Below are 24,782 nucleotides of genomic sequence, written 5' to 3'. Positions count from 1 at the left end.
TGAAGTTCCTGCATTCCTATCATATGGAGAATCCTCATTCCAGCATTGCCCTGGGGTCAAGCAGGAAGACTGGGTAGGCATAATCTTTGTTGCTCAGTCTAGAGTCACTGCCTCTTCCTTATGTATTAGAAAGAGATCTGGGAAAACTTTGCATGGATGCAGTCCTGCATATGGAATAAAACAACTAAAATGGGGGAAAAGAATGGGTTACCAAATCTTAATCAATCTGTCAACATTGTGATTCCTTTGGTTGGAAAAAAAAAAAGGTGATTTCTCAGTTGAAAAAAGTGAAACTGTGACGTTAGAGAGCTTTCACTGTCACCAGTGTCTTTAGAGACACACTGCTAGTTCCACCAGGGTTCTCCATGATGTGTAGAAAATAGCACCCAAAAGCAGCAAAGTTGATAACTTTTGATAATTTAGGACTATGGCCCTCAGGTTTGTATTAGTACCTATGCATTTTCATCACCCTGGGGCCAATCTCTTTGGGGAGGGTTTTCTAAAAGGAGTATAGACCAACATAGTTTTTTCCTTTCAGTGTCAGTGGAGATTTGGCTGTTGCTAACTCTTGTAAATTTAACTATAGTTTCTGGTGCTTTTCAGTGATGCCAAAGGGCCGTGAGTTCAGACATTCAGTTCCATACAACTTGGAGCCTGCAGGGCATTTGTTCACCTCATATAGTCATCACTGGTTTTAATTAAAAAGGCAAACTGTCAGATTTTAATATATTAATATCTGTTCTGAAAGTGGCAAAATGTCTGTTTTTTAAATGGCAAAGGCATTTTGTTTTTATCAGGATTTATCTGCCTAACCTAATTAAAGTAGACATAACTTACAAAGACAGCTGAATGTAAAGCATGCTTGAAGAAAAGCACAGGTGTGTAGCAATAACACCATCAAACTGAAAAGAGCACCATGGTGCTCTTTCAGTTAATCTGTGATATGGCCCTGGCAGTGATGCTCGTAAGTGAAAGATGGAGGTTCAACATCTCTAGCTTTTCTTGTTTCCCTCCCCCGGTAATTCTTCAGTGGTTGATGAGTTAATGACTCAAGATAGACAACAGCACACTGGCAACCCTCTGTTCACCTAATCTGTGTCTGAATGGTTGTAGGGGTTGTTTCTCAGAGGCCTGCTTTTCTTTATGGCCTTGTGTCTCTGTAAACCCTGCTGGATCTGTGACATGGAAGAGTGCACCCATGAGGAGCTTGTTAAAATCAGTGGCAACAGGATGATGCACTTGAATTGGAAAGAGTCTGAAGACTCAGAGTGTTGACTGAGATCTGCATTTCTCCAGAGGCTAAAAAGAGATCAGGCTGGAAGATTTAGTTCTGTCTGCTTCTGAAACTTCTTGCCTGTTTCTGTCTGGCTCTGTGCTGTGCCGAGGTTTGGTTTGGCCTAGTGCCTCTCTGGGATTTGGGACTATCATTGTATTTATTTTCCTGGCTGGGTTTTGAGTAGTTCAATAGTTCTATGGGTTTGTTCTAACAGGATTCACAGGGACGAGACAGTAGCTTTGTTTCCAGAGACTTCATTTCCAGCTTTGTCTAATCTGTAAATTTCACTCGTCACCAAGACACTGCTGGAAACGGAGCATTAGCACTGATGGTGATACATCTCAAAATGAGGTGGCTTTTTTCTAGTGCACTGGACATGAACAGTAGGGAAATTAATGAATTACAGTAATGTACTTTTGAACTTCTGTAGTTTTGATTAAGAAGCTTCATCTTCACATTCTGAGCCCAGAGGAGATGATTAATGGAGGTTTGTAATTGCCCACTAGTCTATCATAAAAGCCTAAAATGTCCTTTCAAAAGACCATTAAGGGAAAGCTATGGAAGGCAGAAGTGCTTTGAGTTAAACTGGTTATTGTCAGTCACATATAGTTCACACAGCACCTATGTTTATTGGTGAATCTTTTCCACATTGCAATGAACTCAGAGCAGATCTCCAAGCAATTACCTGGTGTACAATTAGAGACCCCAGTTCTCATCCACATCAATGTTTAGCCAACTCCATTGGATGTGAATTCTTGAATTGCACTGGGTTGAATGTATTCAGCATCGTCACCATAAATGAACACTTTAACAGGGGACAAAACATTGTAAAGGTTGATGTAAAGGTATTCACACTTTCAAAAGGGTCTGTGAAAAGTGAGAAGCATATTACCAGTAGTGTGCAGTGTCCACAGTCAGTTATTTAGTATAGGTTTGATAAAGGCAAAAAATGCAAGAGTGAGGTGCTATGGTGTTTAAAGCTTGCATTCCATGTCTTTAAAAATATAAGGTGAAACAGTGTTGTCATCTCAGGTAAATGTCTCATGTTTTGTCTCTTACAACATTTCTGTCCAGACTTTCTAAAGAACAGAAATAAAAATGTGTATTGAATCAAGGACAACATAAAATCACAAAATAGAATATATAAACCTTTAGAATTAGTTTTAAGCAATGTTAAGTTTGATGGCTTTGTAACAGTAGCAATGGAAAATTCCTGAGGTGCATGGTACACAGGAAAAAAGTGGAGTACAGCTAGAGAACATACTGGCACAAGATAAATCGTTATAGTTGTGTAGCTTTAAGAAAATCACTCTAGAAGAACAGGACCCAGGGATAAGGAGTATCTGGGAATGGCAGGTGTCCAGGATGGGCTACAGTTAAACTAACTGAGAAGTAGAAGGATAGGAGGATTTTTATGTCTCTGGTGCTAATGAACCAATTAAACTGGTATGAGCATCTACTGCGCGTGCTTCAAAGGCTGCCAGATTGTTGGAAGAAGTAAACGACCCTCAGAGACCACCACCACAATTCTGCACGCATGCGGGGAGCTTTCTGGAAAATAACGTAATCCATATGTAGCCTCATGAATATGTATGTATGCCCAGGGACTATATAAGGATACTTGTGTAGCAGTAGAGAGACACACGTTAGGAGGAGGTATCCACTGTGTCTCCCGGTGCCACAATAAAGAATACCTGATTGTCAGCTTGAAAACTTTGTTGGCAAGTTTGTTCCTGGAGTTTTCTCCAAATCAATATCAGTTTATCAGTTTATTCACTTTCATTCTTTCTATTTCTGCCAACATCCCTGTCTGTTTATAGCAAATTTGACAGAACAGTAGTGCTTACTATTTTTCAGGCATTATGAGTATCATGGATACCTGTCATGTTACTGCCCTTGAGCAAAAGCTGCTGTACTGTTGTATAGTTGTTATACTGTTGGCAACCTCTAATAGACATCAGGGTACCCATGTGTCAGTTTTGATGCACATATCCACAGAAGCGCAGATGTCATGTCTCAGTGATCATATAAAACCCCCATATCAATGACACTGGTGAGACAGTCTCACCTCTGTGCCTGGCAAAATCTTGGAACAGATTCTCCTGGAAGGCATGCTAAGGCACACAAAAAACAACAAGGTGCTTGGTCACAGCCAGCATGGCTTCACTAAGGGGAAATCCTGCCTGACCAATTTGGTGGCCTTCTGTGACGGGGCTATGGAACTGATGGACAGGGATAGAGCAGTTGATGTCATCTACCTGGATTCGTGCAAAGAGTTCAACACCATCCCATATGACATCCTTGTCTCTAAATTGGAGAGACATCAATTTGATAGGTGGACCACTCGGTGGATAAAGAACTGGCTGGGTGACTGCAGGCAAAGAGTTGTGGTTGATACCTCAATGTCAGGCTGGAGACCAGTAACGAGTGGTGTTCCTCAGGGATTGGTGTTGGGACCTGTCTTGTTCAACATCTTTGTCAGTGACATGGACAGTGGAATTGAGCGCGCCCTCAGCAAGTTTGCTGATGACACCAAGCTGTGTGGTTCAGCTGATAATGCTGGAGGGAAGGAATGCCATCCAGAGGGAGCTTGACATGCTTGTGAGGTGGGCTGATGCCAACCTCATGATGTTTAACCACGCCAAGTGCAAGGTCCTACACCTAGGTCAGAGCAATCCCAGGCACAGCTACAGGTTGGGCAGAGAAGAGATTCAGAGCAGCCCTGCAGAGAAGGACTTGGGGGTGTTGGTTGATAAGAAAATGAACATGAACCTGCTTCAGTGTGCACTCGCAGCCCAGAAAGCCAACCGTATTCTGGGCTGCATCAAAAGGAGCGTGACCAGCAGGTTGAAGGAGGTGATCCTGCCCCTCTACTCTGCTCTCGTGAGACCTCACTTGGAGTATTGTGTTCAGTTCTGGTGTCCTCAGCATAAAAAGGACATGGTACTGTTGGAACAAGTCCAGAGGAGGGCCACGAGGAAGGTCAGAGGCCTGGAGCACCTCCTGTATGAAGACTGTCTGAGAAAGTTGAGGCTGTTCAGCCTGGAGAAGAGAAAGTTGTGTGGAGACCTCATAGCAGCCTTCCATTATCTGACCCTAGGGGCCTCTAGGGATGGTGGTGAGGGACTCTTCATTAGGAAGTGTAGTGATAGGACAAGGGGTAATGGGTTAAAGATTAAACAGGGAAAGTTTAGATTGGATATAAGGATATTCTTTACTGTGAGGGTGGTGAGGCACTGGAATGGGTTGCCCAGGGAGGTTGTGAATGCTCCATCTCTGGCTGTGTTCAAGGCCAGGTTGGACGAAGCCTTGGGTGACATGGTTTAGTGTGAAGTGTCCCTGCCCATGGCAGGGGGGTTGGAACTAGATGATCTTAAGGTCCTTTCCAACCCTAACTGTTCTATGATTCTATGATATCAATGATTATTTATAACAATAGTTGCTTTGCCCATATGGGTAGCTTCCCTATGATACTAGTTCTGCAGGTGTTGCTCAGGCAGTTTTCCAGATCAACTTTCTCCTGAGACAGGGTGAAGTGTTAAGCAGAGAGGGATACTAATCTTGTCAGCTGTCATTTAGAGGGTGCCATTTATTTTCACACTCAACCACATATTGCCTTGCCTTGTAGGTGTCAGAAGGGCTCAAAACTTGGCAGGAACCAGGGAGTTACCAAGGTCTCCATGTCAAGCAAAAGTCTCCTTTATCTTGGCAAGTTTTCTCTGTATTTAGGCTTATTTTTATGTTAATTAAACCTTGTTTACATTATTTCAGGGTGTGTTAGTCAACCATGGTCAGCTGCAAGTTTATGTGGTGGTTGTTGTTTTCAGGTCCTGGTTTTGCTCCCTGTTGTTTTGGTTTTTTTTTTTTTTGTCTTAAATTGACACTTTTTAACTAACTACTTTTCTCAGGCTCTGATTATTTAACATATTTGGTATTGACAGAAAGCTATCCACTTTTTTCCTAATTAGTGAATCTTTATTCATTATTACTAGGACCTATGCTTGTCAAACACACTTCCAGAGCCTTAAGAAAGCAGTCTCCTTACTTTCCTAAGGACCATCACTAAGGAATTCCACAGCCTGGGCTTGCGATGGTGCTTTTATTCTCCTCCTCAACCATTTTAGATGTGTAATTTTCTTTTTTTTCCAGATATCACTGTGTATATAACAACTCTTAAGTTTCCAGGGAACTCCCCAAGAATGTCCCTGTTGCAGGTGGATTCTTCCTGGCTCTCAGGTGTGTTAAGAAGTTCTTAATCATTGCAACATACAACTTACTGACACTGTAGAGTATGACTCCTGAATCACAGTTTGCACTGCTTAGACTGGGACAGGTATGAGACAAACTGGTCTTTTTTTGCATCACTTTTTTTTTTTATTTTATATTACAGCTATCCTTACACCATTGGGTTAGGATGCATTTTCTTCAAAGCTGTCCTTTTCTTTAGCATGGAGATTCTTAACTTCCTACTTGCCTTTACATTTTTCCTTCTGAGTTTTTCTTCCAAAACATTATGCTCAGAATTTAAGGTTTGAGAAATTAATTTTTCTGAGGTACCACATATATAAACATGTAAACCAGCAATTTTGGTAAATGTATTCCAACTGTTATACAAACTGTTTGTTCATATTGCATAAAATCAGGTTAAGATCAAGACTCTGAACTGAACCTTTAGTTCTGCGATAGATTTATGTTTATTGGAATTGACTTGGTTTTGGTGCAATACCTGTATGTTAAGATACTCACTACCAATTTTTAGAAGCTCCAGCTCTTCTAGTGGCTGTAGGCCTTAAGTATTTTCTTTCTGGATTGAATCTATCACAGCTGCAGGCCTTTTTCAGCAGAATAGTGTTGTCTCAACGGGCTAGATGTGCCTCAAGCAAACTGTGGTTTAGCATTTTTTCTTACTGTTAGCCTCACCTTCGGACTTCATTTTCCAGGTCTGGATGGAAAGGAGATGAATCATGTTTGACAGTTTACTTGCAGCAGCAGTGCTAGTAAGGCAGTGTCTGTGCCAAAGTGGCTATGATATTGTTGCAGGCAGGGCAGTGCTATTTCAGAGCAATTCAGGTCTCCTGGGCTAGATTTTGCAGGTCTGTTCTTTGGGCCATTCTGTCACTTGTAAGCCAGGTACACCCAAAAGCAGCAAGAAGTAATTATCTCTTCCATAAAGTGGGTCATTACCCTAAGTACTAAGTGTGGAGTGGTTTATTTCCACAGCAGTCTCGACAAATCCTCTTTACTGACTTCATTCTTCTCACCCTAATGCTCATTCAGGCAGTGCCAGTTTGTGTTGTGTTAAGCTTAGGAAGCAAAATGAGCAAGTCTTTTAAAGCAGAAGTGGCTTTGTGTGCCTGAAACATTCAGCCAGGACGGGTGTCTCATTTTTAGTAGGGAGGGTCCATGTTTATCTCATTACTGTCTGAGAATACATTTCCTGATTGCTGCATTGTGCTTATAGTTGGCAGTATTTCTGTCAGGCCATTTCTATGAGCTTTACTTGCTTCCTTTGAGTTTAATTCACAGATCAGCCATGCCCTCTCAAGGTTAAATCTATTTTGTCTGTCCCTTGCAAACCAATTCTTCACATTCTTCAGAAATTTAGCAAATGACAAAGTCACACTCCAACACAATATCCAGCAGCTGTGGGGATGGATTAAGGAATCTTAATGTACTTTTTTGTAGTGCTGTTTTCAGGACATAAAGGTTTATTTCTTTCAGAACTACCAGCAAAGAGTAAATCACCCATTGAGACAAAGTCTAATATTAGCTTGTATATAGGAAAAGGTGATTCTGATGCCAAGATTTTTAGTGAATTAATCAACTTACGTCTAGCATTATATCGCTTCATCTCCTCCAACCTGATAATTGATAACTCACCCTGTTTAACATGAATCCTAACCTCTCTTGGATGCCTACTCCTGTAAACTTGGCCAGCAAACCCATACCACCTTATTTCATCATCCATTTCTCCCTCCCACTCTTGAACCTACAGCCAACCCTTCCTGACCTTTGTGTGTGCAGTGCATTAAGTATCTCCTGTCCAGTCACTGTCTTTGCCTGCTTAAATGTATACCAGTTTCTTCTTGGCCTGCCAGCTGCCTGTGTGGTTCGCAGCTGTAGTTACTGTGTGCAGCTACACAACATTATTTCTCTTGGCCTGTCTCCTCACAGCACATCTCAGCTCCTTTCTCATGACTAATCCAATTAAAACTTGCAGTGCATTAACTGCCCATTCCTTACTATACCTCCTTGATCACTTCTAGAGTCTCCCTTCTCTGATCTCTGTGCGCACGGTAATATTGCCTCAGTTATCCAAGGTCCTCTCCATGCTTACAAGACATCTCAAAAAGCATTTGTAATGCCACTACAAACTGTATTTCAGTTCTTTCTCAAAAGGCAGCAGTGTCATTGATGTCTGCAAGAAACACAGGAGCTGATGTGGAAAATGTTTTTAACATTTATTCACTCCTCCACAAAATTTTGTGAGAAATCTCACTTCTGCTACAATGACCTAGAAATCTGGGGCAAACACAGTAATGGTAGGTTGAAAATACCCCCCAGATCTATGTTTTTAATCTGAAATGAGAAGTTTGGCACCTGATATGAAAAGCAATCATTTTCCATTGAAAAACATGGTGGTTTTCTTTTAACCTATTTTAAAATTGTGCTCTTGTTTTCTTTTTAACCTAAACTAACACGATCACTGTCAGTAGTGCTTCACTTGTGTATGATCTCTCACCTTTCCACCCCATTGTTCATGCCTCTCTCTTTCTGAGTTATGAATTAATCAGGATACAGAGACGTTGCTCATAGTACCTAGATTATTTCAAGACTTATAGAACTATAAATTACACTTGTAGATGGTTAATCATAGGAAAAATATATTAGGATGTGTTTAAGGTTGAAGCCTCTTCAATGAAAAGGTTTCTCATTGAAGGATAAAGATAGATAGAATCAAAAATTCCCTGCACAGCTGAGAATTTGGGTGTTCATGTTAATTAATCTGTTTGGGTAATTTTAATTTGGGAATTGTATGTAGTGTTGGGAGTGAACAGCACCTGCTATTGCTCTGGTTTTTGTGCATGGGAGAGGAGATAGGGAAAGACAGAAACAAGCCACATTCAGAAGGCAACGAAGAACTTGTGCATAACCAAGGTCTCTTGCAGCTATGGAGTCCCCCATGTTGTAGGCTGAGAGCCCAGAAGGTCCTTGAAAAAGAGAGGTAGTTTTTCAGAGAGCCTTTTGGAGTGCACAGGCTGTGTATTGGGACTTCTGCAATGGCAGGTCAGTAAGGCCAGTTCAGGAGCAAAGCTTTCTGCCTGCTGGCCAGACTTCACAGGAATGCACCTGGGAATGGTGCTGTCCTGCCAAGAGAAACTGAAACCACTGGGAGTCCAAGGTTTGCTCTCAGGATTTGCCAAGAAGCCCAAAGCCCTCTCAGGATTTGCTGGGAATTGGCTGGATTGAACCCACAGGTACTTTATAACCACTGAAGTAACACATGGTGGAGGGCTGCAGCAGACTTCTATGGCAGCTCTAGTGCAAAGGCTATGAGATTTACTTGAGGAGCAAATAAGTCCGTAAGTTACCAGTTCTCATAACCCTGACAGCTTGAACATCACACTTGATGTCTGTGTTCTGTCTGTCCAGAATTCAGGGGAAAAGCCACAAAGCCAGAATGGGTGAGTGGATACATGGTCCTCATGAGATGTGCTTTTACGGTCTGTCTGTTCTTGTCTCTGTCTGTGTGTCTCACAAAAGGAACAGGCAGGTAAGTGATGGATGTAGTTATCTTTACAAGTTTTATTTACATGTCACATTTTATTTCAAATGAATTCAAAAGATCAGGGAAAGGAAATACGCAGTTTTTAAACTTCTGGTGTCCACTGAAGGCCAGGTGTATGTGGTAGATTTATTAATTAACATCAATGGCAAAAACCCAAACAAAATGCACACAAAACTCACAAACTGTAAGCTGACAAAACTCTGCCTGGGAAAAAGCCAACGCTCATGCATTTAATGAGAGATGACACAAATCCTTCAGAAACTGCTGTCTGTCTCATGAACAGACAGGATTTTCTAAAGCCAAAGTAAGAAAGAGAGTCTGTAATTTGTCTTTCATTTTACTTTATGAAGGTTATTCAGTACAAATGGAGACAACAGAACAGAATCTTGGTTAGCTGAAGTCAGTGAATCCAAACTCAATTACACAAACCGAAAGTCCAACACCTGGTTTTCTAATCCATAGAAGAAAAGGGATCTGTCAAAGCTGATTGATCTGCCATCTGGCAGCTATTTCCTGTATTTGTCTCTAATACTGGGCTTATTTTTGCTGGCACATTCCCAGAGTTGAATAAAGGAATTTATGATGAATATTTTCCCGTTTACCAAAATTTTCACTGCAAGTCAGGAACTTTTAAACTGTACATTTTTAAAAAGCCTTTTAAGGTTTCTTTTCTAGCTTTAGTTTTGGTCAGCAAAAATTACAAACAAAAGGTTTTAGGTATTTTTTTGTGAAAGTTGCTGATATTTTTAGATCAGTGGCAAGACTTTGGCTGCTCCTTTTGACGTCCCTGTGATCTGATTCAGCTTTGAGTCTCTTCCTGTTTCCTTCCACAATGTCCCACCTGATAGGTCTTCACTTGAAGATGAAGTCCTTTGCTGCTAGCAAAACTGTGAATAATAATGAGTGAGAATACTGGGAAAGATCTTAACCATCCCTCTCACCTACCTTCAGGACAGTTCTCAAATATTTAGTAAAAATTCTGTTCCTTTTTTCTTTGTTCTTCTCTTCCTCTTGTAATTTTCTTTTTTGTTGTCGTTGTTTGGTGTTAAGTGAATTAATTTTCTGAAGTAGTTGTTTCGCATGTCATGATGGCAATAGAACTTACTGCTTACTGTTTTTCTGTGTTTCAGAATGTGATGGTGAAAGCCCAGAGGCTGAGGTTGGATGGAGGGACTCATGTCAGTGACTGGAGAGTCCTTGCTGGAGAATGCCCTGCACTTAACTGCCTCCCTGTCTTGATGTGCAAGGCTTAGTCTTCTCACTGCAGGCTCTAGGGCAGAGTCTTTGTATGGCTGATGCAGCCTCAATCCTGGTAGGGACCTACTGTGCTGCTGCATCAGTAGTAGGTAGTTAAGAGCTGGAGAGGGAAAAGGTGAAAGAAGAAGAAAAGTTAGGATGACAGCCTGATCCAGTTGTGTTGGTGTGCACCCCAGCATATGCTGAGGTGAAGGTCTGCTGCAATGTCATGTCTAAAGAGGGGACAGTGGCTCTCAGTTATGCGAGATATCCTGAGATGTTATTGTGAGGCTTGCTTGGCTATAGACAATTGCTTCCCTCTTTCACTTCTTCCAATTACCATTTCCTAAAAAAGACACAAAAGGCAAATTTTGGTGGTGAATAACCAGCCTTGTGTATATGTAACTAGTGTAATTTACTGACCAGGGAAACAGCAGGGCCAAACAGACAGAAAAAGAGTTGAGCAATGGCTGCTCTAAGCTGAATAGTAAAGTATAGCAAGTGCTGTGGGGGTTACCAGGGGGTGTCAGCATGAGTATGAGCCCCGCTATGGCACCAGATATAGGCTTTTGACCTTGCATATGAGACAAGGACATCAAGCCACAGGTTAGTCACCCTGAAGTAGGGAGAGCACCTATGTAATATATCTTGTTTCTTCCTGAATACTGTAATATCACATTTCCTCAATGTCTGTTTTTTGGTTTCCATAGCTCATACTACAGAAGGCCTGAATACAACCTACCAGAAGCATATATTTGAAGCTTGCAAGGTAAGTAAGTTAACAAACTCACTTGCCTGCCTCTAAGAGCATCACCCCAGGGGGTCTGTAATCACACTGATGCTTGCCCTGCCTTTTCTGGATGTGCCTTGGTATTGGAGCAGTGAGCACTGGGAAGTCACTTTCCAGGCATGAGTTGGTGGCAGGGAAGGGAGGTGACTTTGTGGAGGTCACTGAGTCAGCTTATGGCTGTACTTCTCTCACCCACTTGTCTTTTAAGTCACTGATGAGCAAGTTTTTCATAGCACAGAGATTCTTCAACTTCTCTGTCCTGTGAATAGCTGAAAATTGTGCTTCCATAGCAAAGGCAATGGGCACAATTTCCAGATTTCGTTTAGACAGTGGTGCTTATCTGTGTGACAGCTGCCTGGGTCCCCAGCAGAACATTTGCTTCTGTTGCAAACTCGCACTTCCTTCCCCCATCCCTTGCCTTTGCTTGTACAGAGCAATCAAGTAAAAAAGATCTTATGCAGTTGACAAAAAAATCAAGTTCACAGAATATTTGAAAAGTCTTTCTTCAGGGTGTCTGCTCAGGGCTTGTTAATTAGGGGAGTAATGATGATTTCAGAGCCAGCCCCTAGTCTCCTCATAAAGGTGTTGCAATTCCATTATGGAAATCTTCTTTAAGATCCATTTTGCCCCAGTGCTTGCTCATCATTTCAATCACAGAGATATTCTGTTTGTTTCAGCGCTGATGTTACAAAACAATACCCTTTAAGGTAATTGCTGTTGGAAAGGAAAGGCTGGCTTTACAGTCAATGGCTTTGATGCTTTGAGTAGTTCAAGTCAGAATCTGCCTCTGTCTTGCCTTGATTGGCAGGGCACTTTCTATATATTTGAGCAATTAAGCAACCCAGTAGCAATGGCTGGGGAGACCTACTGAGCACAAAGCTGACTAAGATTGCTGTGTAGGTCTCCTGCTGCTCACTCTGACTTCCTGAAACACTTTCTGCAATTCGAAGCTGCAAAAGGAGATCTGACTCCAAGTTAGGTGAGTGTGCTTCTGTGTTTGCTCCATGTCATGGCTCTGGCTCATGAATAAAGAAGCAGGTTTTGCGAAAGTGGCAAAGAATAAATATTCAATTTGTTCTGAAGTTTGCCTTTTCTGGTCACAGATGTCCGCTTTTAAAAATAAGGAACATTCAGCTTTTTTTTACCCTGTTGAAGTTTAAGTATAAACAGACTGTCTTTTAAGCACGTATAAGACTATAGTTTATGCATGGCGACATATATGAAGCAAAATTCATGTGCTAATCTAAAACTGTATTTGGCAAATTTAAAGGATTTGGCTTAACAGAAGCCTGGGGACTCAAACATCAGTCAGGTGAAAGACAAGCCAAGCTCATTTAACTGAAGTCTATCCATCTGAGGATACAGGCCAATACACACAAGTCTGTGTGCCTCATGCAGTAGCTGACTTTCTCAAAATTAAATGTCAAGTCTGGGATTCTAGGTGGACATTTTTAAATGCAGTGCAATTATGTGAAGTACAAAAGGGATCTTGTGGCTTAGAGATACTTCCCAGCTCTTTCTGTTTTCTGGCAGAGGAAGTTTTCCAGAGGGGCTGGTTACATTCTTCACCGAGACAGAAAAGCAGCAAGTGTCAGAGGGACTTGGCTGATACTGGGCTGCTCAGAGAGTGTGAGGAGTTTAAGCCTTGGTCACCTTGGGACTATGCTCCCTTGTCTAAAGAGTTCCATTCACCAGTGTAGCAGCCTTGCTTGGGTCTGAGCTGGCTGGTAGGGCAGTGTGTGCAGGAAGGACTCCCAGGTTCTCTGGCTGCAGTCCTGGGAGTGGACCAGCACCAGTTCAGTGCTCAGGATATTGGTAATGGCAACTCCAATAACACTTTTGGGAGGTGCTGGGATTATAACACAAGTTCAGGGATGCTTGGCTCCTAACTTAGGCTAAAAGGTGAGAGGGATAAATCCAGAATTAAGTGTTTCAGTCAAAATGCTGGTGCTACATGCAGACTGAACCCTAATGAATGCATGGTGCTGCTGCTGTGCTGCTTTCCCCCTGTGCTGCCAGGGCCAGTACTCTCAGGGACATCAGCCAACAACGCGTGTGTGCACTGAGAGAGAAGCCAAAGGCCTACCTGCCTAGTGCAAGCTCAGGGCAACCCAAGTGGGAAAGGTTATCGGCAAAGTAAACTTGCAATACAGAGTTTTCTGTGGGTCTGAGGCACTGGCTGGTGGATTTGTCGCTTCCAGGCAAACCCCACTGCTCTGCAGGGAAAGTCTGCAAGCTGATGTATTCTGTTACAGACCTTTTCACTAAGACTTTCCGCTTCTGGGTGAAGTGGTAGGTGGTCCCTTGTTCTTACATCTGTCCATCTTCTCTTGGGCAGAATGAGGATGGGCAATAGCAAGTTTGAGAGGAGGAAGGGCAGCCCTAGCTTGAGCTGAGCCTGTACATTTGTACTTGGATCATTCTGGCTCTCCCACCCCTCTGCTTCTCTCCCTTCTGTCTCAGTATGAAGCTCCACCACCAGATCCTGGACACTGTGCTTCTCCTGCTGATGGCTGGCTGCGGTGTCGTGCTCCAGACCTCTGCCATTGACCTGCGGACCTTCATTGGCTGCGCTGTGCGTGAGTTCACTTTCCTGGCCAAGAAACCTGGGTGCAGGGGACTGCGGGTGACAACGGATGCGTGCTGGGGACGCTGCGAGACCTGGGAGGTGAGGCTGTGCTGGTGCTGACAGGGGTGGCTGGCACCAACATCCCTGGGTATTGTGCTTCCCCATGGGTGGTATATAGTACAGGTGCTTCCCCACCTAAAAGGAAACCCACCCAACATTAAGTAACTTGCAGCTATCTACTAAACAGACAAAGTCTCTCCCACTCCACAACCACCTTGCTACCACTGCCAGCAGTGTTTGCTGTCAGCTGTTCCCTCCCTCCTTCCATTGACTCAAGGAGGCATGTGATGATATTAATGAAGCACTTATGTAATACTCTCATTATGCAATTTGAAAGCCTCTTACAGCTTGAACACTTATGGAGAGAAGGCCTTTGTTACTTTACTGGAAGAAATTCCTTTGAGATTAAGATGGAGCTCCCAATTGATGGGTAATAGATTTTGTTCCAAAAAGCAAATCCCAAAGATAATGTCTGCTTCTAATTCAGTCCTGTTTTAAATCACAGCAGTGTATAAATATGAAGTGGTTATGTTCTGGGGACATATTGGAGGGGGGGAAGAAAAAGCTTAAGTTCCTCTACACACACTTCAGAGAGCAAGTTTCTGACTGTCTTTGCCTTTCTGCCACTGGAAGGCTCAAGGGGCCAGTCCTGGTTTAATTTGTTCAGGGAAGTCTCGAGTGACTCCAGAGGGATTTCATCCACATGAAGACAAGGACGCTGTAAGTGACCACAGGAGGAACCACGGTCTTTATGCCAGCTCTAACTGCCTTTATTCACTGCCTGCTAGGGTGAGGGGAAAGGCCAGCAGTGGCTAGATTTCCCTGATGGAATAAGGTTCCTTAAGGGACTTCTCATCACCTTGTTCCCCCTACTCTGAAGCTCCTCTGGCAGCAGAGACCTTGCAGACTTTCTTAATGTACTTCAACACTACTGGCATGTAGTTAAGCTGAACACATCCAGTTGTAGACTCAACAGCTTCTGGAAAGCACCATGACATATGTGGAGGGGGGGTGTTGGGAAGAGGAAGGCTGTTTGGATATCTTCTTGATGAGATGTTGCATTTGTTCTCTTCCACGCTATCATTCTTGGTTCCCAGGGCAGGCTCTTTACACAGCACAGGGGGAAAGAAAGAACAAATTTAACTGTCCCCTGGTTGTGTTACCTTATGCTGTGTCCCATCTCACAAGGCAGTGGACTCCCACTCCTGTGTGTGTATTCTGACTCTTCTTGGAGTCTTTGGAAAATGGGTGCCCCTGTCAAGGAAAAACTCACTTTTCAGCGAAAACAATGCCACTGTGATACGACATGGCAATGGGGGTTTCAGGACCTTCAGGCTCCCATTTTCTCTTGATGTCTGAGGTCTCCGGCTGAGCTGTTTTTCTCATGAGGAACTGCAGACTTCCAGGCTGACTGCTGTGCTGGGTTCATTCCCCATGGTGTACCTCCGCTGGGCTTTGTGGGATGCACAGCCTGACTGGGAAGACAGGTCTGTCCAAGAAAAAACCAGCCATTTGGCACCTGGATGCATTTCTGCTCTTAGGCAGCTTGTGCACAGGAAAGGGTTTCCAGCAGAATGCATTTCCTTTGACAGACAACCAGTCCTTTTGGAAAAAAGTAGCTGCTTTTGGCAAACATGAGCATTTGGTTGAAAGACTAATATTCTCCTGAAAGCCAGCTTTTTGGGTAGGCTTTTGTCTTCCTTCAAGCAGCTTTAATTGGAGCTTTACTTTTTAAACAAAGAGGAACATGCACATACACCCACTTTCCTCCATGGCACGGCTCCAAGAAGCAAGTCTTGAAAGATGTAGCCTAAAGTTATTTCCATGGTCCCTTCCACCTGATCCAGTGGCTCCCCTATTCACACTAAATCCCCTTGAGGAAACTGGAACCCCAGATGTTTGTCTTGCTGCTTGCCTGAGGCCAGTATTTCTCCCCCACAGAAACCGGTGCTGGAACCACCTTACATTGAGTCTTACCACCGTGTTTGCACCTACAATGAGACAAAGATGATGACACTGAAGCTGCCCAAGTGTGCCCCTGGTGTGGATCCCTTCTACACCTACCCTGTGGCCATCCGCTGCGACTGCGACATCTGCTCCACTGCCACCACCGAATGTGAAACTGCCTGAGCTCTCCTTTCCCATGTCAAGTGAGGAGAGGCCAGCTTCTTCCCTGGCTTCATCTCCCTGGTACCTCCAGCATTAGAGAGGGTGTAATTATGTCAGTCAAGGATTTGATCTTACCCTGTAATGCTCTTAACGGTTGACTTTTCTGGGCAGATGAGGCTTAACCCCACTCCTCATGCGGTTCAAAGCGTTACTGCGGTAGAAATGTAGTGCACAGCCTTATAATAGAAAATCTTGTGGTAAAAAAGGGAAAAAAAAGGAAAAAAAGATGCAGTTTCCCTTCCTCAGAGGTTTTTCACACTGTGTGACCTTTCTCCGTGCACAAGGTGCACATGGACCTAACAGTCACTAGGGGAGGAGGGGAAGCAGACCACAGAGGCATCACCACCTCTGTAACAGCTTTATTCATGTCAGGTTTTAGTTCCTTCCCAGTAATGTAGATGCAATTACTAATATTTCCACCACCTCACCCCCACCATTAGTTTTTCTTACCCTGAGGTCCACCAGGAGTAACAGCCAAAGACAGTGCCTTGAAACCAATGAAATGGAAATGGATATCCAAATTGCTACCTTGAAATTAGTATGAATGCATACTTAGCCCTGACTTGACAAAGTACTTAAGCTCATGATTAACTGTTTTGCTTATTATCAACGTACTTTTGCAGTTAAGCACATATTTCAGTGATTTGCTTAATTGGAGCTATATTGTTGAAAAAAATTGCCTTACAAAAGTCAAATCCTTGGGGAAAAAACGAAACATATTAAACCTGCAGAACCAAAGACAAGTATCTTCCCATCTGCTTTTGTCCAGGACAGAGGGAAACTGACTCCACATAGATCAGTGAGACTCTGCAGAGCCAGAGGAGTCTTTCCTGACAGTTTCCAGAGTCAGAGGGACCAAGCCAAAATATGACAACTGTGGTTTGAGTTCAACGAGCCAGCTGAGCTGGTGGGAAAGGGGGCTATGAAGGGTGTTCCCACACTCCCCTGTGCTGCTCAGCTCCATGGAGACCTGTTTCCTTGTGGCTGCACACAGAGCTTGTGGACAGCCAGATGTGCCCACAGGAAAGCTGTGGAATGGCCAGTAATGTGGCCAGGGTGGGTGAGACAAGCCCAGTTAGGAAAGAGAGCAAACATGCCAAAGGATGGTTCACACCTTCTCAGACCATTTACAGACTAGGGGACACCTGGGAGCTGCTGCAACAGCCCTCTGGTCACCACAGCCACTTAAGTGCCTTTGTGCTCTGGTTCCCACCTGCAGGAGGACAGATCCATGTTCATTCCTCATTCTCCCCTGAACAAAATGGGAAATTATGTGAAAAGAGGAAGAGTTGCCAAGTGGGAGAGGTTCCCAGGAGGTTACAAAACAAAGACACCTTCTCAGATAGCCATTAGGAGAGAGCTGTTGCTGAGAGTAATGTCTGCACCTGCCTCCCCTCAATTAGGTCTCTTGTCTTCTAGATGCAGCCACCTTCATTTCCAGGGTTTCATGCTGGAAACTCCCCCAGGTGTTCTGTCCTCATTGAGACAGATTTAATTTAACCTCTACGTGATTAGTTGCTGACATTTATGTATATTTTTTTGTCTGTGGAACTGTAAAAGCTGCACTATGGTTGGGTAGGAAGGCGGTGACTTTATCACTCTGCCTTCTCTAATTCTGAATGGAGTGCTGTGTCAAACAGCAGCAACACTAGTTTTCTGCTGATGGATTTAACTGCCCTTTAAGAAGTTTTTGTGTTCTCTTTCAAATTGCACCTCATGCTCCTTCTGGTCTTGTTATTATTGTAACTGGTATCACAACTATTATGGGAGACCTACCAAATATTTTGTGTCCTTTGTAAACCTCAACATTGTAGTATGAATGCAGTTTAAAGCAAATTGAAATTTACTTATGGGTAAAGATTTCTTGCATGGAATATGTATAAGCTCCTATAAACTCTTTGCCAGAGAGGTGAACACCTGCAAAACATCTCCTCAACGCTGATATGAAGTCATTTCCTTCACTGGACTTCTCTCATGGGGTCTGGATGTGCTATAGCATGAGAATTAGAAGTAGGGTTAGAAAGTGGCAAACTTCCTTCCTTTGCAACCAACAGGAAATATGGGCTGTACCCAGATATGGTGAGGCAGCGGGAACCTCAGCAAGTGTTCAGAAGAAAACTGCACAGTGTGAAAGAGAGTTTTCACTGGTGCAGTAGCAGCTAAACTGGAGGGTGGAAGAGTGGGAAAGATGTATTGACTGAAACCATGCTGACACTTCTGGATGGTCTTTTAAGGAGGAAAGCAAAAGTGAATGGAGATGCTGTGGATTTGCTGTGGGTGATGAAAGTACAGCCAATGCCAGAGCCCACTAGGCTATTTGACTGATGCATATCCCACTTCATTCAGGTATGCTGGATTCCCACAGGTGACTTTCAAAGAGCCAGCACCATTCCTGCTGCTTGTGTGTCCAAACCAGAGGCTTTTTTCCCAGATTTTATTACACTACTAAGTCTTCATTCTGTTCAATTCTCATCAGTTTCAATACTTGCAACAAGGTCTTTTAGCTTTCACACCCTTTTTGCTGCAGCTGGAATGGCATGTTCTGCTTAAAAATTACAGGCAGTCAACACAGCCCACACATTTCAAAGCATGAGAAGGCCTTTTCAAGGCAACCTTCATCTCCCTGGGGGCTTTTTAATGCTCTTTAAAGCCACAGATTTAAATCTCACCATCCTCCCTGTCCAAAGCAATTAAACAGCCCTCAAACAGCTGTCTCTGGTGAATGAATTTGCAAGGAATGTTTGTTACAGAGACTGCCACTTCTCAGATATTATGTCTCCCATGAAAGCCCTTACTCCCCTTCACCTGGATACTGATCACTAGCACCAAATGAAAATCCTCACATACTGCAATGTGGAGCTCTTAAAAGTGGCATTTGCTACTGCACATTTAATCTGACAAGAACTGAACTATGTAAAAGCAAGGGAAGGAAATTTTGCCCTACATGTATAAGGGGAACTTGACTTGCCTGGGAGAATTGTATCTTGCAAAGCAAAGAGTGAGGGAGAATTTCCTATACAAAGCCTCAGTATTGAACCATTCACAGCTCTGCAGCCCCATCTTGGAATGCCTGTTGCAGTGAAAAGTTTTCTGTAAGGGAGATGGCTTTATCTGCCTGCTCAGGAAGGAGAAGGTGGATACATGGAGAAGACATGAACTGTGCAACTTAGGGACTGTACTTGGCTCTTGGCTCTGCTGTAAACATCCCAGGTGAGGAGGGAGAAATAGTGGATTTTTTTGTGCCTCGGTTTCCCTTCTGGACAGTGGGATTGATAATAAAGCCATTATTTTCCTCCTGGTGTGTTTTGGAATGTATAGATTGTCACGTTGCTTATAATGAGTCATATCTGTATCCTGCAGAGCACTCAGTTTCTCAGGCTTGTTGTCACTCTTTTAACTTGAGCAACAATAGTCACAGTCATGCAGTGCTTTTATTTTTCACAATGCTTTCGTGTTATATGACGGTTACAAAACTCCCCTGGGTCTTGCAGTTCAGCTCCCCTCATTCCTGTGCTGCAGTTAGTGTGCCCAGCCAGACTGACTGTGTCAGAAATCAGGATATTTCACCCTGTCTTCAAACCTGAGTGACAATAACAGGAAGGGTAGGGTGCTTCTCCTTGGACACATTTCTTGCACTGATGTTTTCTGGGGGATGAGACAAGCAGCTCTGTCCTGCTCTCACTGTATTCACATGAAAACATAGGAACTGCTGCCCTGGGTTGGAGAGAAAGGCTGTCTCACCCAATATCCTGCTGCTGACAGTAGCCAGCAGTGGATCCTCAGGGAAATGTGAAAGCATCACGGCTGTATATATCCTTCCCTCACTATATCCACTCAGCTTTAGCAGGCAGCAGTTTAGGAAGTTTCTGCTCTGGCAGATGTATTCAGCACCTTGTTGTTGATCCCAGATGCAGTTTCTCCATGCTGCTTCTTCCCAGAGAAAGTCTGGTTGTGGAAAGTCTGGTTATTAACATCAGAGATTCCTCCAGGGTAGATAAATATCATGTGCCCTCTTGAACTGTCCTGACTCCTTTCGGAACATATCTATAGCATCCAGGTATTCATGCTGCAGTGCCTTCTTATTAGGAATAGAACTTGCTACCCTTTGTTCTGCGAGTGAGTGCCTCAAGCAGGGGCTGGTTAAGCTTGCTGAGGTTTGCAGACTGCAGGAACACGAAAAAGCCTTTCTCTGGTGAAACTTACTTCTTCAGCCCAATTGTTATTAGGGATGTTGTTCAGGAATGGTGAGATTTATAGTCTCAACTTGAAGACCAGACCAGCTGGTCAATGGCATTGCTTCTGGTCTTGAAAGCAATGCTAATGAAAAGCAAAGAAACTATTTTTTTTTTAATTTAAATTTTTGTTTTAGACAAAATCCACATTGCTGCACTGAACCCCTGAAGGCTAGAGCCAGTCATATTCTTGATTCCAGTCCAGCATTTAAGGGCTGTCTTTCCTTATGTAACTTCTTCAGCCCTTTCAGCATTTCACTTTCTCTCCTGATTCACCCTGCCCTGTGTGCTGAACAAAAGGCTACACATCTCCTCATCTAAGGGTTTATCAAAGAGTTTTGTAATCTGTGTGTTAGGTTTGTCAGGGAGTAACAAACTCCTCTCAAAACTCCTAGTGGAAAACTCCCAAGAGGAACACGCCTGAGACAAGCAAACCTCTGCAGTGTCACCTCCTCTTTGACTTTCTGCAGGGGACACTGGAAGGTTCAGGTGGTTCCAGAACTATCAAAAAGCAGCCCTGTATGTTAGTACATGTTTTTCCTATTTGAATTGTCCTGCAGGTTGTATGTGATTCACATCTGAGAAATAAATAGAGCACCACACCTTCTCTAAATGATGCTGTCAAAATACTTAGTAATACATTTATTTTGTTAAAATAAAACTATGTACAATAGATGATATTAATGTGCAGTTACAATATACAATAATTACATGTTTAAAAGAGTACAGAATCATGTGTCGTAAATAGGAAACTAATAGTGTTTACATGCTTTTTAAACTAGGAAAAATGTAATTGCTGGAAAAAAACAATTTCCTTGGCTTGAAATCTTATTGCTTTGACATGAATTCTGAAGTTTTCATGAATCTTAGAAAAAAAGATATACCATTCAGAAGTCAAACGTCATGTTTTAGTACTCATCCTTTGGTTTTACCAGCCCCATACTCCAGCAATATTGCAAACAATAACTTTTAAGAGAGAAAAAATCAGTTGGTCATATCAAGTAAATGACTCTTATCTTGCTAAGAGCTGACTGATGATGTGTTATGTCCTGATTTGTGCTGAGGTCTTTACATCTGTTTCAATTAGAATAAGTTGTTGCACTGTTACTTGTAAGTATTGCTGACATACTATACAAAAATGAAGGAAAGAAATTTTCTTGTCTTTGTGTTCTCAGGGGAGCAGAGAATCTCTTTGCAGTGAAATCTTTGTATCTGACATGTGCATCAACATCATAACAGGTTAAACTGGATTCAGTTAACCTTTCACTCAAGGACAGTTCAGGTCCATCTCCCTGCTCCTCTGCAGCCTTTTTTTGATGCCCTCCCAGCCTCAAGGTGCTGCTGTGCCCCAGGTATCCCAGGGTGACTCTCCAGAGGCTTTTGCCAGGCTCACGCCATACATGCTGGGGCAGCATGGACACCATGCTATGCCTTGCTCTGGAGCATTTCCCACCTGCCAATCTGGGCTCACCACCTTACATCACTTCTGCTCATGAGTGAAGAAGACTGCCACTGTCATTTCCCTCTCACATTGCTTAATGTTATTGCTTATTAACGATTTAATATTTACAAGCTTGAGGAAAGTTTGTGCTCATTTACTCCACACTGACAAGGCAGTTCAGTGCCTGCCCATTCTGTGATGTAGGCAGAACAGCTGCCAATTTTGGGGAAAAGTGTTGGGAAAGATGATATGACAGTCATGCTATGGATATGGCTTACACCCAAACTACTTTGACAGACATCAGACAAAAACTTCTACATGTTATCAGTACAAATAACTGCTTTGTTGAAAGATCTGGAAACTGTAGGCTGGTGACAACTGTTTATTCCAAACACATTAACCTCTGATCAAAGTCAAAATTCAAAAGAGTTGGTATCAGCAAGAGCTCAAACTGATCTTTGGCAAAACCAAATGCAAAATTTAATTTGGCATCCTGAATGGGAAGAGATGAAGTTAAATGACAGCAATTAGTGCGGTGTCAAACTCAGAAAAGATAGATACCATTTGTCTTGAATATTACACTGTTACTATAATAATTTTAATCTTCAGCCTCAGTAATGGTTGAAAAGAAGAGTACAAATCCAGTCTCCAAAGGTCAAGCTGAAGATCAGACCAGCAAAGTCACCAGATGCCTAACTTCTTTCAGGAGTCCACAACCTCCAAAAGGTATAAAAGGTTCTTGGACCTGGCTCAGCGTATCTGTGTGCTCAAAGCTTGGTCAGCAACAATAAAGGGCAGAAAAGGAGGAAAGAGTCAGATGCTTTCTGCATTAGTCATGTGTAGACCCCATTGAAATTTTCCATTGTCTTCATGAGAATTGAAACAAAGCCAACATACAGAATCTTTGAAAATCCCACCCTAAAATTATAGTTAGGAGAAGCAGCCAAACACTGCATTACAGTCTGCACATTGTGAGAGGGGGTGGGAATCATGTTCAAAATTATTTCTGTTAACATATTTTCAAAAGTAAAGAGATTTTTCACCATTGACAGCAATTCATGAGAGTTTTGGTTGTTGCTCTGTGATATAAGGGTTTGTGAGCTCATTTTCTTCTGACAATGAGGTTCTGACTCTTCTTGCTGTTCTATTGGGGTTCCTGGAACTGCCCAGGAAAAATAGATTTTTGTTCACATGTTTCTGACAGCTTTAACTGAAACAAAGAAAAGACTTTTTTTTCATCCTAGTTATGAGCATCCCTTAGCATTTAAAATGAAATTTAAATTTTAGGATCAAACTGACCAATTGTAGCTTTGGGCCCTGATTTTGCATCTTTCCCCCAAAGCAGAAGTGCAGATACCATTCTATTGCTCTCATTGCTTCTAATTGGTTTTGTCCCACTTTCTGATGCAAAAATACTTCTATTCATATTTTTGTTTTGATAAGTGAAGACAGCTGAGATCACAAGCCACTACCAAAAAGAGTGGAGGCTTTTTCCTGCTTTTAGAGGGCCTTTATTCACTAAGAGGAAAATAACATTTATAGTAGAGATTCATTTTCATTTTTACAAATGTCAAATGTGTCAACCATCAAAGGTCAAATGTGTCTAGAAGTTATCTGACTTAGGTCGCTCCATGTTCACATCCTGTCATAACAGATGCTCCCCCAGTCCTAGAAAGTTGTGAACCAAGAAAACGTTCTATGATTTCTGGATTTGCTTTCTTACGTAGGATAAAACACACTACAAATCCTCTTCAGGGAGAAGGAAAATTTAGGGAGAAAGGCATGTGCAGGCAGATTCCTGCATGCTACACGTTTACTGAACAAATGGTCTCTGGGCCAACACGAGCATATGTTGATTGCTTTGCTGAAGAAGGCAAATGTGCTTCTAAACAAACCTGACTTGATTCATGCCACTGCAATTTATTTTTAATCCAGATGAAGTTTCAGTATGGTGAATCAAGAGGTATTTACTGTGCCACGTGGGGGAAAAAAGCTATAGAAAATGTGAAGGACCATAAGTAAGCTATGGAAGAAGACGGGCATCTTGCATGTCTGGATTAGAGGGACTTTTGTAAGGACATGGCAGCTTGCATGGTGAATTTACATCTGCTAGACTTATACCCAGCTGAACAAATGCTCCTAGATGGACCTGCATGGGGTTCTCCCCAAATTTTTTTTGAAAGTCTTTGTGGTACCTCATTCATATCATGCTGGAACTGGTTGCCCCAGTTCCACTGGCTTGTTGTTTTACCAGTGCTCTGAAGGGCTGAGGCATCTGTAGGTTGCTTTAATGCAATAATAACTCTCTACTGTCTTGAGATCTCTCGCTAATACCTGTTATCTCAATTATCTCCTTGCAAGAGTTTGCATGAAAACCCCTTGGGAGCCCTATTTGAAACTACAGTTTCAGGTTAACAATTCCTGGTAGAACATTAAGGTTTCAGATGAGGCCAAAGGAGATGATTTTTACAGGATCTAGCAGATCCAGTAAGTGTTTTTAGAATGATAGCAGACTATTATCACAGTCAGATCTGTCAATAAAGGTTTTGACATTGGCTGTATGAAGAGGACTTTGTCAAACAGGTTCCAAGGATGACTTATTGTGGGGAGTGAAGGTGGTGAGATTTGCATGAAAAGCAGTCTGGGAATGAGCTCTGAGGCCTTGATGCTTAAGAAGCCCTGGGGCGATAAATTGGAATGTTGAAAGTCAAGCAAGCCTCGGGGGGATAGGCTGGGATGTTGCTGTGGCTGGGGAGATCCCCATGCTGAAGCAACTGAAACACCCCAATCTGGTGAACCTGCTGGAAGTGTACAGGAGGAAGTGCAGGTTGCATCTGGTCTTCAAATACTGCAACCACACAGTTCTCCACGAGCTGGAAAACATCCAAACACTGGGCAGTAACCTAAGCCAAGTCAGGCAAAAAGAACAAACTCTAGTCAAAATAAAAATCTTCTAACTGAACTGAGGTGTTCCTCCTGAACACTTACAGCACCTTCACTCCCCACAGTTTATAGCCTCTATGACTCTCCTAACAGTGTTCCTTTGAAGGTGAAATTGGGATTTGGTTTCTAGCTCATCTTACACTGAGCAAGCCTATCTCCTTTCACCTGGCAATCATTTATTGATTTTCTTTTCTTGTTACTAATGGTGCTTGAAAATAACTTGAAGTTTATATCTGTTGCTTTATGACTGTGCTTGCACTGTGTCTGGTGTTGTGAT

At 42.7% G+C, this 24,782-nt stretch overlaps 2 protein-coding genes across 2 annotated transcripts in view; one reads left to right on the top strand and one right to left on the bottom strand.

Annotated features, from left to right (window-relative positions):
- The first annotated feature begins 11,977 nt into the window (after window positions 1-11,977).
- On the top strand, window positions 11,978-16,085 carry GPHB5 (glycoprotein hormone subunit beta 5). Its single transcript, XM_005149614.3, has 3 exons — window positions 11,978-12,070; window positions 13,555-13,759; window positions 15,662-16,085. The coding sequence occupies exons 2-3, from the start codon at window positions 13,556-13,558 to the stop codon at window positions 15,848-15,850; spliced, it is 393 nt and encodes a 130-aa protein (XP_005149671.1). The 5' UTR covers window positions 11,978-12,070; window position 13,555; the 3' UTR covers window positions 15,851-16,085.
- A 4,652-nt stretch (window positions 16,086-20,737) lies between these two features.
- The window catches only part of RHOJ (ras homolog family member J), a 62,090-nt gene continuing 58,045 nt past the window's right edge, over window positions 20,738-24,782 (bottom strand). The window contains exon 6 of the mRNA XM_005149615.3: window positions 20,738-22,335. The gene's annotated coding sequence lies outside the window, so the exon portion shown is untranslated. The remainder of the gene's footprint in view (window positions 22,336-24,782) is intronic.

The sequence above is a fragment of the Melopsittacus undulatus genome, chromosome 4, assembly GCF_012275295.1.
Source record: "Melopsittacus undulatus isolate bMelUnd1 chromosome 4, bMelUnd1.mat.Z, whole genome shotgun sequence".
NCBI lineage: Eukaryota > Metazoa > Chordata > Aves > Psittaciformes > Psittaculidae > Melopsittacus > Melopsittacus undulatus.
Note: the sequence above shows the minus strand (reverse complement) of the source record. Positions and strands in the feature narration are given on the sequence as shown.